The sequence below is a fragment of the Trachymyrmex cornetzi genome, unplaced genomic scaffold, assembly GCF_001594075.2.
Source record: "Trachymyrmex cornetzi isolate Tcor2-1 unplaced genomic scaffold, Tcor1.1 scaffold641, whole genome shotgun sequence".
NCBI lineage: Eukaryota > Metazoa > Arthropoda > Insecta > Hymenoptera > Formicidae > Trachymyrmex > Trachymyrmex cornetzi.
In genome coordinates, this window is record NW_017299961.1 from 555,363 (window position 1) to 571,360 (window position 15,998).

Below are 15,998 nucleotides of genomic sequence, written 5' to 3' on the forward strand. Positions count from 1 at the left end.
CCTATAAGCGTATAGGTGGTAATGGCGTTTCTGAATTAGCTGCCAGCTAGTTTGGCCGTCCGCAAGCAAACAGATCTTGGTTACCCGATGTGTAACATCCCGCGCGCTCGCTCAAACGCGCCATCCCGTGTCTATATACGGTCTTGTCGGTAATACTATTCGCGTAGCTGCGTATACGCGAATATGTGTGCGCCACGTTTGTGTACGTGTGTGCACGTACGTACGCGCATCGGATAGCTGCTGGATACGTGACGTAAACGGTCGAGAGCTCCTTTCGCCCGCAAAACGCCTTTGACTCTTTGCCGAGCTTGACCGAGAGAGCCAAACTGGCTTAATTTTGCAACTGATCAGTGCTCTCCGATTCTTTTCGCGTGACAAAATGTTTTTCAGCGGTAAAGAAAAAGGTATCCCATTAACATATAATGTATCGGAGTAATGAGAGCTAGAGTGCAATCAATGCTTAATCCTTCGATGCTACTCTCAAAAGGCATACCCGAATTTTCTTTTATTTCATAGGTTACAATTTTTTTATTAACTTTTATAGAATGAGAAGTTACTATAATGGCGCTGAAACAGTGTCATATTTCGTGACAAGGAATACAATGTAAGTGTAAGATTTAAAAAAATAGATTCTGTGTGTCCTCTAAAAATTATTTGATTAAAAGATATTTGCTTATTATTGTTATATATTCCTTAAAGTCTGGTTTCGATTAAAAAAACTGTTTTATAAATGTTCATATTTATACGATATTTTTATACAATACCCAATGTTGCATGCATGATAAAACATAGTTTGGCATCAAAGGGTTAATTACGCTAAAGACTAATCGAAAATTTTAAAAGAAGTGAGTTTTTTAAATTACAATCAAAGTTAAAGCGGCATCAAAGTGGCATCGGTTCTAAAAATTACAAATTTATCTCAAAGTTACTGTTGCATACTCGACCAAGTGTTAAAAGTAACCATCGACGCACTCAGCGCAACGCGACGTCTGCATTCAGAAACTTGCGTATATCTGGAGACGCGGAAGAAGATGGCGAATCAGACGAGTATCCGGTAGAGATGTGCGAGGCAAGAATAAGAAGTAACATCGCGGATGTTTATGACGTGATTTGTGGCGAGCTCGCGAGCCCGAGTTCGGGATTAAATTCAGCCATTTCGGGTAAGGAAAATAGCCTGATAAAACTTGCCCAACTTTTCCGTCTTCTCTCTTCCCTTTCTTTCTTTTTCCTATCACCATCTCCTCTCTTTCATCCTTCTCTTTCTTCCTTTCGCTTACGCTCGTCCGGCTCCATTCCTATCTACGATCATCCCCGGCACGTCGGGGGTGGCTGTCGGACGAAGAAGGGGTGGCGAGACGGAGGATAGCGACGTTACTCGCCTAGATTCGTTTAGCTCGGATCTGAGGGGCAGATAATTCGGGGGGCGGGACACGGCAAAGGGGCTCCGGGGACCGCGGGCGGGGCTTGCCGGCGACGCACACACGCGCATACGATACCCCCCACACACGTACACAGAGATAAACACACCATTACCCTCTTCCATACGCACGCAGGCACATATACACACGCAAATACACACGGACATGGGCTACAACACGGACGCGAGAGCAAAAGCTGAGAGAACGCACCACCGACGAAGTCGTTACCAACCCCTTCGCTCGCCTTCCCACCATTTCCTCTCGCGTGCTATCCACCCCCCGTCTTCCCCTGTTCCATCCCCCTCGAGACGACGAGCGCGCGCGATGCAAGCCGGACCGAGCGACGGAGGGTACAGCGGCACAGTTAGAGGTATACACGCCGATTTAGGACGCTAATTCCAATTTGCAATTCGCTATTGGGTAATTGCTGCCCATTAGAGGGAGGCCATTTTCGGCTGCTACGTAGGCGTAGAGCCTGCGTCCACGGCAGCTATGTACTCGTGACAGCCGAGCGAGGACAGGATCGATGCACCTCCGAGTAAAAGACGAGCCGTACTATTTCCAATGAAAAATCCGGCGAAAGGATCCTTAATTATAAAACAGGATCTCTATTATACTTTAATGATAAAAAGCACAAACAACTCTACCTAGCCTAGGTACACATTTTTACCATTTTTTAAATTATTATTACGATGAATCCTAAAATCAGAAATTTTATATTATACGTACGAAAAAAAAAAATCTCAACTTAATTGTCGTAATTATATTCTCACAAATTAACGTAGAGATCGTTTATCCGTATTGTATGTATTATTTTCATCACATAACCTTTTTTCTTGTCATAATTACTCTATTACATTATAATTTCTTATGCATGGATCTAATAAGCAAGTTTTTGAAATATATGGAGTGAAAATATTTATTTAAAAAATAATTTTTTGTTAATTTTTAATTATTATAATAAATATTTAATTATCTTTAACAGCAGAAGAAAAAACTGTCAAGAAATCTATTTAATTTAATTATTAATTACGGTATAAAATATCTAAACATAAGAAAATATATAATTGTACATAGCACATTTTCTATATAAAATGTATATATATATATACACCAACATTCTGGCGACCGACGCAAAAAAGACTAAAAACGAAGGTGAAGTTCCTGCGGGAGCTCGGATCGAGTAATCAGTTTTAATTAAGCGTACCTTTCGCCCGGGAGTTAACGAGGGTAGTTACTCGTTAGTCCGAGATACCGTGCGATTCGCCGACCCTAAAAAAAAGTCGCATGAGATCCGATCTCGGCTCGGCAGAACGAAGAGTTACATGCGGATAATTAATTTCGTAAGTATTTCATAATAATCGTTCAAAATATAATAATGACTTTTGCCTTGAATTTTAAATTGAATTTTAAATTGTGTTTCAAAAATCAGTGCGTTACAAAAGACTAATAATATGTTGTAGAAAGATTTGTACTTTATTTTATACCAACAATAAATTTTAAATTAATTTAAAAATATAAAAATTAATTTTTTGTTTAAATTAAAATTATAGAAAAATATCAAAATATTAATTCATCTCCATTATATTTCTATATCTTTTAACGATGTGAGGCAAATTTGCTACAATAACTACCACCTCGCCATCCCTCGTTGCGACGTAAGGATATTCATGCGACCGGTAAAGTGTAATTTTTCGGGAAGTAAACTATGAGGGGATGAAATGGTATGACAAAGAGAGAAAGAGAGAAGGAGAGCGGTCGCTTTAAGTACAGATAATAGGTGGTGTTTACCGCCGCGATGATCGGCACCATTTAAGGGTGGCCCGGCATGAAGCGGCCGATGGGACCCCAAATAAATTAAATTATCATAATAAAGGCCCCCTCCCGTCCCCTTATTCGATATAAGAGCGCGAATGGTGATTGTCCACTCGATAAAGTCGCCCTTCTCATGTTTACCGACATCTGTCACAGTTTGCGCATTTTCCGATCCTGATCGACGTGCAGTGTGCCAAATGATCAATTTAGCGGGACACGGCGCATTCTCCGCGCGTCAATGAAATTACAACCAATTCAACCGTAAATGTATAGTAAAGGATTGCAGAAATTAATTGTGGAAATTATTTCTAAAAATTAGTGTTATTTATGTAAAAAGACGTAACTGTCCAATTAAATTTCCATTTAATTTTAAAAGCGGATAATAGTGAAAGAGAAATCTATTGCAAATTTAAACAGTCTTTGGTAACTTATATTTTAATTTTTCTGTAATTTATACTGCTAAATTTCAATAAATATATTAATACCTGTCATTTGTTGTATCATTTTGCTCCTCGATTATTTTTATCGAGTTCGTGATTGCACGGTACATCGCATTGCGTTTATTTATTGGACTACAGGGAGATTGTTTGCAGTTAGTTAGCGCTATAGTTAACGCGACACCCCTATGATAGAAGGGTACGTACCGTATGTCAGTTGCCAACCCCCTCGATCGCGACAGATGAATTTCTTTGGTGCGCTTGTAACGTCGATTAATACGCCGGTGGCTCAATGAATAATTATCGCATGCCGACCAATTTGGCGACGAAGGGTTTGATAATTTATAACGGCTATTTGTCCGACCGCTCTTCTCTCTTCTTAAACTTTTAAAAGATAATGGATGCGACCCCCTTAGATATTAGAACTCGATCACGTTGCATTTCCGTCTTTAGCAAATTAAAATGTTACAATCTCGATGAAATTAGCTGTATATTTATATATATATTGTGTGTGTGTGGGTGTGTGTATATATATATATAAAATTTCGATATAATTAAATTCTTTTCAATGTTTTAAAGACACTCATTAGCATTAGCATTAGTATTATTAAATTGTTTGTCAATTTAATTTATGTATGATATTACGTACTGCAGCTTCAATTTAGAACTGTATTTTGAGACCGACAAATAATTATTACTGCGTAGTTTGCCTGAATTAGATATTGTTGAATTAAAAAAAAATATTAAGAATTACGATCCACCCTGATCGAATATGGCCTTTTTCGCTCATTCATATTAAACATTTCTTGGTCGGTTCATTTAATTTAATTAAGATCGATTTTCACTTAATATAATTAAGATTCTAGATCTCTCTCTCTCTCTCTCTCACACACACACACACACAGAGTTCTAAAGTTCTTATAACATATAAAAAAGAATCAATATAATTAAACATAAAATATACACTAAAACCAATTTTATGATTATATCAACGAGACGTATAAATGATAGTGCATTTTGATGAAATTAAACAGAAGTTTTTATTATCATGACTAGACTTGATATATTATAACTAGAATGTTTGCTGGACTTAAAGATTTGATTAAATTTATTTGTAGTATTTTTGATTGGATCTATAAAAATGGGTTATATTCATACATAAGACGTTCTTTTTACTAAAAAGTTATGTTGACCTAATTAAATAGTATCATTACCAAGATATATTTAACAGGGAAAAATTAATCGTCCTCACTGATAATTTCTAAAGAATTTTGATTTACTCAATTTTTAATAGACATACTAATTGAATATATTAGACTTCTAATTTATGCAACAAGATTTTTTGTGCAAAAAATCGAAGATATAGGATATAGTCACACATTTTTGTTGTACAAAATTGATAAAATTTTTTTTTAATTTACAATCAGTTCATATCCACGAATAATTATTCCATGAATTTTAATCCCGCAATAAAATTCGATTATTGTTATTATCATTACTGATACATTATCATTATCGTTTAAAATTAATTATCAAGAAAATACTATGAGGAATAGATGTCTGAATCTTATCTCAATCTAGTCCTCTCGATCTTTTAGTCACGTTGACTAAAAGTGATTACAGATTAAAATTTTATGATTGATTATAGAATTAATGTGTCAATCATAATAAAGTTAAATAACTGCAAAAAAATTTTATCTGAGAATTAATAAGGCACGATAGGTAGGCAATTATACATTGCAAAATAATTTATAATATTAATTATATTATATGCGCAAGACTGTCAAGAGAATCTAATAGATTTACGTACGGTGTATCCAGACGATGAAATTGAAAAAAAGAACATAAAAATAAATCATAATGGGACGAGCGAGGAGCGCAATGGCGCAAATAATAATTGTCACGAATCAGCGGGAAGGGAAATCATCGGTCAGGCCATATGTGCCCAGCAGGGGAGGGGGAACCGAACTCCACTTTGTCCAACGATAAATAACCCAATAAATGTGCTACAGTCTAAATACTAACAGCTATCAAATGTAGTCTCTCATCTCTCGCGAGTGATGCTTACCCCCATAAAAATCTTCAAAAATTTCCTGCGCGCATTTTTTTCAATCCGTAACAATTATTAAATAACACGTAACGTTTTTGTACTTCACAGTGCAAAATGAAAGATCAAATTTAGACATTAAATAGAAACAAAAGAAATTTAGTAAATTGACTTGAATCACCTTATTAGTTTTGTTAAAGTGACATTTTTGGGCTGCAAGTCGATACTTTATGGTGTATTATTTTATTAATTAATACACATAGAGTATTATTTATATATTTTTATTGTGCATGTTAGATATCTTAACTTTTTAATTTTTTTATATTCTCAACAATTATTCCTTTCTTAATATATGTACTTGTGTTAAATTCGCGATAACACGTGCGTCCCGCTGTAGAACCGATAATACGTTATCGAGATATCGAAACTGCCGTTTATTTATATATCGGGCGTGAAATCGCGCGACCCTCTCTAAGTATATCGAAATATTCGGATTCCTCTTTGACGGAGAGTGAGAGAGCGTGCGTACCTGCTCGTACGCAGCTTAGTGAATCACGCGTCGACCGGTAATCCGAATGCGCTCGACTAAACGCCGCCATGTGTACAAACACTGACAGCCGGTCACGCACTTGCTAGTTAAGTTACGAGGGTGCTTAAGCCAGTGACGCAAGGCCCACCTCCCTGCTAATCGTGGAAACCCAGTGGACATAGTGCTCGGCAACAACAAAAACACGTGACATCGCGGTGACAAAAAATAACGGCATCTCTCACCCACACACCGAAATTTGAAACCTTGGACTAGACTAAGAGACACTCTTCGTATAAGCTGGACATTTTTAATTCAAATTCAGAATTGCATTTTTGTGATTTTATCAAACGTGTCCCTTCACACGATTTTATTCAATGTTTTTTTTTTCAAATTTATGAAATTGATTTATTTTATCTATAAATAATTTACTTTATATTTAAAAAATAATATCATTAAAGTAACTTTACAATTTAAATTATTTAAAAAATAATTACTAAGAAAGATAAATTATTATTAATTATATTTCGCATCTATCCACATACAGCACAATTCATTCCACCAATACTATAAACGTTGCAACAGTATTGCTACAAACTTCTGTGCTGTATTAGTAATTATTCATAAACAATTGTTTAGAACACGTAATTCTAGATGATAAATCGTTATACACGATAAATCGTGTGATGTATAATGCAAACGCGTTTCCATCACACATTGATCAATGCAGTTCTGTCATGATTAAGTCGACGATCATCTCGTCAGACTCCACGGCGTCCTACGCCTATGGTGTTATAAGTTGGCAATTCTCCCCTGACCAAGAGTCATTCACGGGGCTAATTGCAGGGGCGGCTTTCCGCCCCTATCGTCTAACCCCAAATCATCCCCCGTAATCCATAGGGATTTACACTCGCGATAATTGCATTAGCATTCGATGATTTTTATTGGATCGCCCGGATCGCAATAATGAATCATTTTTGTTCTCCGAAATGTTTGCTGGACTAAAATCGCATTCAATTTGCGACTTTTATCGGATACAAACAAATTTAATAAAGCAATATTTTTAATTGGAAGTTTTCGTTATACAAAAATCAACACGACGACAAAAATGTAATTGCACGCAGTTTTACATGACTTATTCCATATATTTTAATTATAGAATTTTTAATTTATGCATTTTATTACCGTACAAATATTGTTACTCGAATTAATAATAATATAATAATAATATTACTTGTGGTACTATTAAAAATTACAAATTTCTTAAAAAAAATATTTTTTGTAATAGGTTGCGCGGCACAACATGCATTGCTGGGCAAAACTAGAAGGCCCAGAACCGCCTTTACGTCTCAGCAGCTCCTCGAATTGGAGAAGCAATTCCGACAGAATAAGTACCTCAGCAGACCGAAGAGGTTCGAAGTCGCGACGTCGCTGATGCTCACGGAAACGCAGGTAAATCGAGATAATGATGTTGAACTGCGCATTACCTTTCTCGATATCCCAAACTCAATAATGGCCCTGAGCCCGTGAATCACTTCTCGTATACGATAAGTATCGCGATTAGCAATTTTTATTACTCACATCCCTGAGCAAAAGAAACGTAATGCGAATCGTGAATCAACTGTAATTCGTGATCCACGATAAAACATGCTGAAATAAAATGGCTTTTATCGATGCCCTGTTACAGAAGTCATGAAGCACCGAATAGAGAAATCTGATGTAAATTCTATTGTAAATTTGTTGCCGCTCAGTGTTGTAACAATTATCATCAAAATTATTGCTATGTAAAGCTATGAAAAAGTAAAAAAAAAAGATTGTGCTGTTTTACATAAAATCTATTTCCTCTGTCTCTCTCGGGAGATCGAAAGATATCTTTGCATAATTACATATCCGATTGATACGGAATCGCTCGCAGAAATTGTTAAGAAATCGAATCGATAATTTCTTGGGGATAAAGGAGACAGAAGTTGAAATCAAGTTGGCGCTAAGTTAACGTCTAGAGTTGTCCGACGAGAAGTTGAGCGACGTCGACCGGTAAATAGCACGAAAATGGAAATTCGCGAGGTTACGGGAGCGCGAGCGCGCGGAAAGGGAAAAAGAAGACCCTCGAAAGAGAGAAAATCCCTTCGAATAATCCGGCCCGCCCTTCCTCCATCCGACGTCGTGTGCACGCGAATCCTCTCTCGCATAGTTCAACAACTTAAACATAACTCCGAAGCTTACGAGCCCTGACGGATCGCTCGGCAAACAGACGTGAAAGTCTGAGTTATGGCGGGCTCAGTCGCTGATTTGTTTCGATATTTTACCGATTCCGCCTCGCTCCTCGCCTCCACCTCGGCCTTCCTCGTCCTCCTCCTTTCCCGGGCCTGTTACCCATTTTACGTCTGAGTTCTCCGCGCTTGCAGAAACGCGATTACCGGCGATTTACCGTCCAAGCGCGAGCATTACGACGAAACGCGTCGCGATGCTCGACGAAGAACGCGTTTATTTGAAAAGGGCGCGAAAGCTGGCTATATACCTCCCAATAAATCTCTCCATATTGCAATTTTTGTCATTATCAAACCAAGCGATTCGGAGAAGTAGACATGCCTATGGAGATTCCACGTATTCCTAAAAATTGTTGTATAATATATATCATTCGTTATCATAAGTTTTATTATCGGAATTAATTGTTTTTAATATAAATTTAATTTAAAGATTTATTATAAATTAATTTAATATAAAGATTTACAAAATAAGCACTTAGAGAAAAGTTTTTGATAATATAATAAAAGTTTTTGTGTCTCTAATTATATATTGCCATATAATTATGTAATATAGTTATTATAGGTACTGCTATATAATGTCAGTAATAATAACTACATAATTAATTAATAACATAATTAAATTGTAATAATTGCAACCGTTTTTATTATTTTTTTATATTTATTATATTTTTATGTTTATATTAATAACTATAGTAGCCATTTTTTGTACCAACTATGTTTGTTGATAGAACTATATATAGTTATTATTATTACTAAATTATTATTATTATAGTACCAATAATCATAACTAATAATCATACTAACAGTTATGGTAACTTGTAAGTATAATCACAAAAATCAAAAACTTTTCTCTTATCTTCTGTACTAATTTCACCATTTCTTATGAGATTGAGTACCTACATTTTTCAGTGTTTGTTATGTATTCTTTCATATTTTCCATAATTATTTTCCTTTAAATTCTAAATTCTTGCCAAATCTATTCGATGTTCAACTTGCGATATCACTGCGACAATAACGATTTCCTGAATTAATTAAAGTCTAATATTCGCTAATTATCATGAAATCGCGATCGCAATCGTGATCCTAATAATATGCAAGATCTCTACGCATTAATGGTCATCAATGAGAAAAATATCTCCAATGTTTTAACGCAATCGCAATTGAGATCATATTGTAAATAGATCGATCTCAGCATCCCATGATTCATTGTCGTTCGGTTTCCCATGTACAAGATGTCGATTAATTTCGACTCGCGAGATAATTTACAACGCGATTTATTTCTTCTCTTCCTCGCTCACTCGCTCGCTCTTTATCGCTCGTTGGTTTATCGGCGATATAACAAATATTTATTTTCGCGGGCGTCGCCCCCCCCTTCCTCCATTTTTTTTCGACCGACTCGCTCGTGCCTACAATTCGCACCTTCTCGCCCGCCTTTCCTTCCTTCTCTCTCAAATTCAATCCCCGTGCTTGTTTACTTCGCGCTCCGAATTATTTGTTAACGCGACGCGAATGATTTACGTAAGTCCCTGTCGTAGCGTTTCGTCTATCAAATCATCCAGCTGATCGAAAAGCGATGGCGGCCGCTGTCTTTTACAGTACCTATATTTCAAGAGAAATATTTTTATCGCAAACATTTTTAATCTCTCTTTCTCTCTCTCTCTCTCTTCAAAGATTATATATTATAACGTTCAATTAATATATATTTTCCCACAAAATTAAAGTTTTATCACAAACAGACGTTTTATTATATTTCCAAGATTTTAATTCATTTTGACATGTCAAAAGATAATAACAGATCGAAAAGATTACAGAGTATTACGTCGCTAAACTGCGTTTAGAAACTTTACCCGAGTGTACCAATATATCAGTTTATCTGTGTTTATCAAATGTTAACATGTATCCTAAAATACATTCATATACATGAGTGATCACGTATGTGTGTATATCACTTACACCCCGAAGTTTCTGAATGCAGCTCTGATATGTATTTTACCGTGACACGATTAGGGAATTCTACAATTATAATCTTATCACGAACTCCTTTTCGGGTAGCGAGAATTTGGCAAAACGTTCACAGATTCTCCCATTCGTATTCGTACGAGAAAGCTGCGCTCCTACACGGAGGGTAAAGATATAATACGGTTGGTGTGTCTGGAGGGGATTGGCCCGGGCGCATGATATGTTGTCCGAAAGATTTACATCGTTTTCTTACGATTGGGGAGGAAAAATCGAGTCCCTGTATCTGTCTACCTGATTTACTGCGTCTCGCGGGGTGGCTCACGTGACGTTACCATGCTTATAGAGTACGCATTCGCCAAATTAAATCGGGCGTGGATCGAAGAGTCATACCGACAAATCGTCAGTTCTTATAATAAGTACTTTCGCGATTGTTGTTAACGGGAAATTGAAATGAAACTAAAAAACCTTTCAACTTACGAACATATTACAAATTTTTATTATTTGTATCTGAAACATAAAAATGTTCAAAAAACTATTTTTTAATTTCGATATTTATCATGCAAAATAGTCGATATTTGGTTTTATAAGATAAAAATAAATGACTGCTTATGACAAAATAATCTATTATCTATAGAATCACATATAATTCATCACTATAAAATAATATTAAAGTAAATAAATATAACAACTTTTAATTTTTCCTTCACATTCCAAATAATATTAAATAATTTTATTGTATCGCAATTGTGTAATATAAATTCTATAATAATTCAAAGGAACATTTTGCGATAACTTCTTTTTTCGCGAATAGTATTTCGTATTATCTAAAATTAAATGCGAGATAAATATGATACTCAGTGTCAAAATATTTTATAAAATATCGTGCATAATACTTGTTAATTTAAAATCGCTTATTATAATGTATGTTATTCCTTTAATCTATCTCCGCATGAAATCTTCTTAAAAAATTCATACGTCGTGAGTAATTACACGATGTACTTTTATTGCAGGTAAAGATCTGGTTTCAAAATCGCCGAATGAAATGGAAGCGCAGTAAGAAGGCACAGCAGGAGGCTCGTTCGAGCGGAAAGGTCGAAGAAGCTGGGAGCACGAGGAGCGCTGAGAGGGACACTGGAAGTGACGTTAGTGTGAATGCACCCGGAACACCGGAGGACTCTAGAGGAACGCTCCAGGAAAGTCAAAGAACTGGAACGGATCTCCAAGAACCTTTGTATCGGCCTTATGTGGTCTAAAAAACCGACGAAGGCATTCAACTCTTGGGGAACCAACATTTTTTTAAATTGTGCAAAGAGGAAACCAACAATGTTCGCAAACGCACATAGACATTCTACCGTTTATTTCATTTTACGCATAATTATTTCAGAACAGATGCAATAAATTATTTTTTATTGAAATATTAATTTAATTAAAAGACATAAACGGAATATACAAGAAAAAAATATTTTTCTTGACAGGTTAGGAGAAAATAAATTGTTGGTCCCCTAACGATTAAAAAATCATCAAGCTGATTGTTCCTTGAAATATTAAGTCGTTCAGAGAAAACAACTTATGTTGTTATTTCAGAGTCAAGACGAATCTAAAGATTCGATTAATAGAACTAAGTTCTGCGTATTAATTTGACACTGCGCGATTGTGGTTCCTGTATAGAAACTTTTATAGTGAAAAGCAAAAATATCCCGCTTTAACTATCGATTGCGACATAATTTTGATAGTCGATTGTGATTATAAAAATTGTCATGACTTATTACGAAAGATCGAGGGGGGGTATAATTTTGATTTCTCATCGGTAAAGTGCAACTTGCGCTCATCTGTGAAAATTATTTTCGTGTGCATCGAAGTCACATTAAAATTACATCAGTTTCGATGAATTTCGATCTCCGCTTGTTAAACGTGGTTTTCTACCGAAAACAGTCGATCTCTCGTGTATATATCTCATCTCTATAATTTACTATACCAAAATTCTGATGTAAATAAATGCGAACGAGACGATATTCACGAACACGATCATTAACGATACCTCGCTTGTTAATCACAATTATTAGATACACGAGTATCACTGCTGATCCTATAGAAAAGCGTCTTGCTCAAACCAGTGGGATATTGATTTTGTAATCGAATTATCTTTTTATTGCCTGCCGGAGAGATGGCAGACAATAAATCACGTTTCGATAAAAGATTTATATATCTGCCGTGATCGTGTGAGTTAACGATACCTACACACGTGACAACAAAGATCTACCTTCGAGAGCTTTGAAACATCGAGACGAATTCCATTTAATCTAAATTCATCATGTATATAGACATCCTAGAGACTATTTATTCTATGTTCGCTCGGCTTGTAAGATAGAGGAGACACCAAGCAGACGCTGGAATCGCGACGTTGTTCATATAAACAGTGTAAAGAGAAAATAGTAGGATCGTTCCTGATACAGGCGTTACTCGAGTATTGTCTCATACGAGTGCGCGTGCGAGTGAGGAGCATGTATTTATGGCATATGATGTGAGTGTGTGTGTGTAAATATTATACGCATAGGTTCTAAGTTAGTGAATGCGATGCAGATACACGGTATGATAATATCGCGAGAAGTTCCTAAATAAATTATGAAATCGAGCAAATTCGCTGCGTCCTTCTTTCCCCATGAATATCATTTTATCCTAATAAACATTTATTTTCAACACTCTATTGTAAATTTAAACAGTCATTTATTTGTTTTCGACATCTATATCACTTATCTGATGAGATTATCACTTATCACATTCGATCTGAAAATATTAATTACTCGTACAATTAAACAATTTTTATTAGAAATTATTTTTATTTTTAGAAGAAACAGTTTTTTTCTTTCAACAGCAATTGTATAGAATTAAATTTTCTTTTCCATATCAGTTATATCTTATCTTTAGACGAACAAATATATATCATAATTATCTAACGATGTTTATATACATATATTTTTCAAAGTATCATATATTATCTGATACATTATTTGAGATGATATATATATATATACATTTACTCAAAAATTACTTAAAAATAGATTATTCCAATGTCAGATAAGAAATAAATTTTCTCGGTAAAATAAACTAAACCATTTTCGCGATAAAAATAAACTAAACTGCTAAATCAACCGAAAAATCCTTCACGACCGTAATATCAAATTTTACTTTGCATTTTGAACAATAAATGTTCAGATCCGCTCGTATTCAACCGCGTGTACGAGGGAGCCGGGTCTCATGTTATTTGCATGATGGCCGCTGATTGGTATATGGCTTGTAAATGAGAAGCTTCATCCCCCGGCGGGTAACCACCCCCGGATGGTCCTGACTGGTGGGTACTCGATGGAGAACCGAATGGCGTGTTTCGAAAGGCACCCGAAGGAGTAGCGCCGCGCCGCGCCGCGCCATCAGTATTTATGACATGCTAATCCCCAGTTACGAATTCCGCGACATTCCGCGGGATCCGGCAGCGGAGAGCCGCTCATTCGGAAAACGTCATCACTGAGCGAAACAGCACAAGAAAGAGGTAAAGTCGTATTTGACGGATGCAGATCGATGACTACTTGCTGCATTCTCCGCGCTGTCATTTTCTTTTTTCGAATTTGAAAGCCATCGCGCAAAAATTGAAAACATTTTTGAACCCACTCTCTGTTATAAAGGTATATATTTACACACATTATAAGTTACAACATAAAAATAAAATTATACTTCTTTATAGTAATTTTGAACAGCTTGTAAAAATAAATATACGATTGAAGTTGAGTTTATAGAAATATTTATGTAATAATTTTACGAATTATGTAGAATTCTTTTACTATATATTATATATTTTGATTATATAAACGTAAAATGCAATGTTAAAATGCAATGTTATATATTACAAAAATTTATATATTTGTAAATAGAAATTATAAAAAATATATATATAATTTTCTATCTAATATAAAAATATAAGAATATATTTACACAATTGGAGGTAAAACTAATTTTTATAAAAACACACTTTATATATTTCTACTATAAATTGTATAATTTTACATACTTTTTTACAATATATAAAGTTCTGACTGTAGATATCTTAGGTGATTTTTAGACTTTTGTTTTATACAAATTGAAGAAATCATTCGAACTAAATTTGATCACCAAACATTATCAAGATTGTACCATGAATGCTCTTCTATATTCGAGTTTTCTCGCTTATACGTATATTTTCCTCATAATTTCGCTGTCGCAGATTCATCAGTCGATTTCTCATTCCTATTACTGATTCGATTGCCAAGTTCTTCCTCACCCTCGCTTGTCATATACTATTTCAATTTTTCGTCTTCATCTTTCACTCGTGAAAAATCCGTGGCGGGAGCAGCTCAAGTAAGTTTCGCCAGGCGTGATTATTTGCGAGGAAAAATCCAGGATTACCCGGACGGGCAAGCAGAACGATCTCGAGAACGTTCTGGCATGGCGCCACATCTCCGTTTACGCCATAGCGCGGTGTGGCGGAAAAAGGAAATGGCCGTAAAGTTTTTTTGAGGAATATGCCGCCAACCCGAGAAAGCACGAAGACACGTTAACGTGACGCTGCAGAGAGAATTAGCATAACGGCCAATCTCATTTCGCGTTCTCTGAGTGTTCTCTTCTTCCGACACACGGAGATTTATTCGCGCGTGCCCCGCGATCGTTCGCGCGAACGGAGATTTTGTGAGAATCGTATTACGCGTAATCACGCGTGCACCCAATAACTATTTCGCATATAGATCGGTTTTAATCGCAGAGAACTCGATAGATCATAGTACGTGCCAGTGATTCCACGATATCCAAATTGATAAAACTACTATGCACAAAGTCGCAAATTTATATGAAAAAAGGTAACATTTATGTTATAATTTCGCACTCTAATATAAATGTCATATAATATATGATGTTGTATAACAATTACATTGATAATTGGATACAGATGGATAGTTAAATACAAATTTGAAAATAATTGTATTGGTTTATTAAAATAATGATGTAGAACGCTTACACGTTGATAATGATGCTGTAAATTTTATCATTCTAACAACCAATTTATATCTACATAATTATTTTGATGGTCCAAACAAAATTATTTTATATCTAGCTAAATTTTTAGATATTTTAGCAAAACTATTCTTTATGTATAGATAATCTTTAATTCGCGAAATTGCAATTTACTATTTTTCTATATCACGTACAAAAAAATGGTAGCTTATTAATAAATCAATTGTTTCATCAAGTTCAAACTAGGATAAGTGTATTCAAAATATATTAATAATTAAAAATAATGTTAATTTTATTATTACACTAAATTTGTATGCAATAAGAATGTAAAATTTATATGTAATTTGAGTAAAATATAATTTCGAAAAAATTTGATCAAATTTATCGAAAGGATAAAGAAAAAAATTACGTAACATTCCTGTTACGCATTCTGCGGTTAAGAAACATTCTGTTCTCTTTTATTATTAAGATATTTGAAAAAAGACACGTTTCAAG

The 15,998-nt window shown here is 35.2% G+C and overlaps 1 protein-coding gene across 1 annotated transcript in view; it reads left to right on the top strand.

Annotated features, from left to right (window-relative positions):
- The window catches only part of exex (motor neuron and pancreas homeobox extra-extra), a 21,844-nt gene extending 9,992 nt beyond the window's left edge, over window positions 1-11,852 (top strand). The window contains exons 3-4 of the mRNA XM_018516566.1: window positions 7,532-7,695; window positions 11,480-11,852. Of these exons, the coding sequence (XP_018372068.1) occupies window positions 7,532-7,695; window positions 11,480-11,722 (407 nt within the window). The 3' untranslated portion in view covers window positions 11,723-11,852. The remainder of the gene's footprint in view (window positions 1-7,531; window positions 7,696-11,479) is intronic.
- Window positions 11,853-15,998: the final 4,146 nt, after the last annotated feature.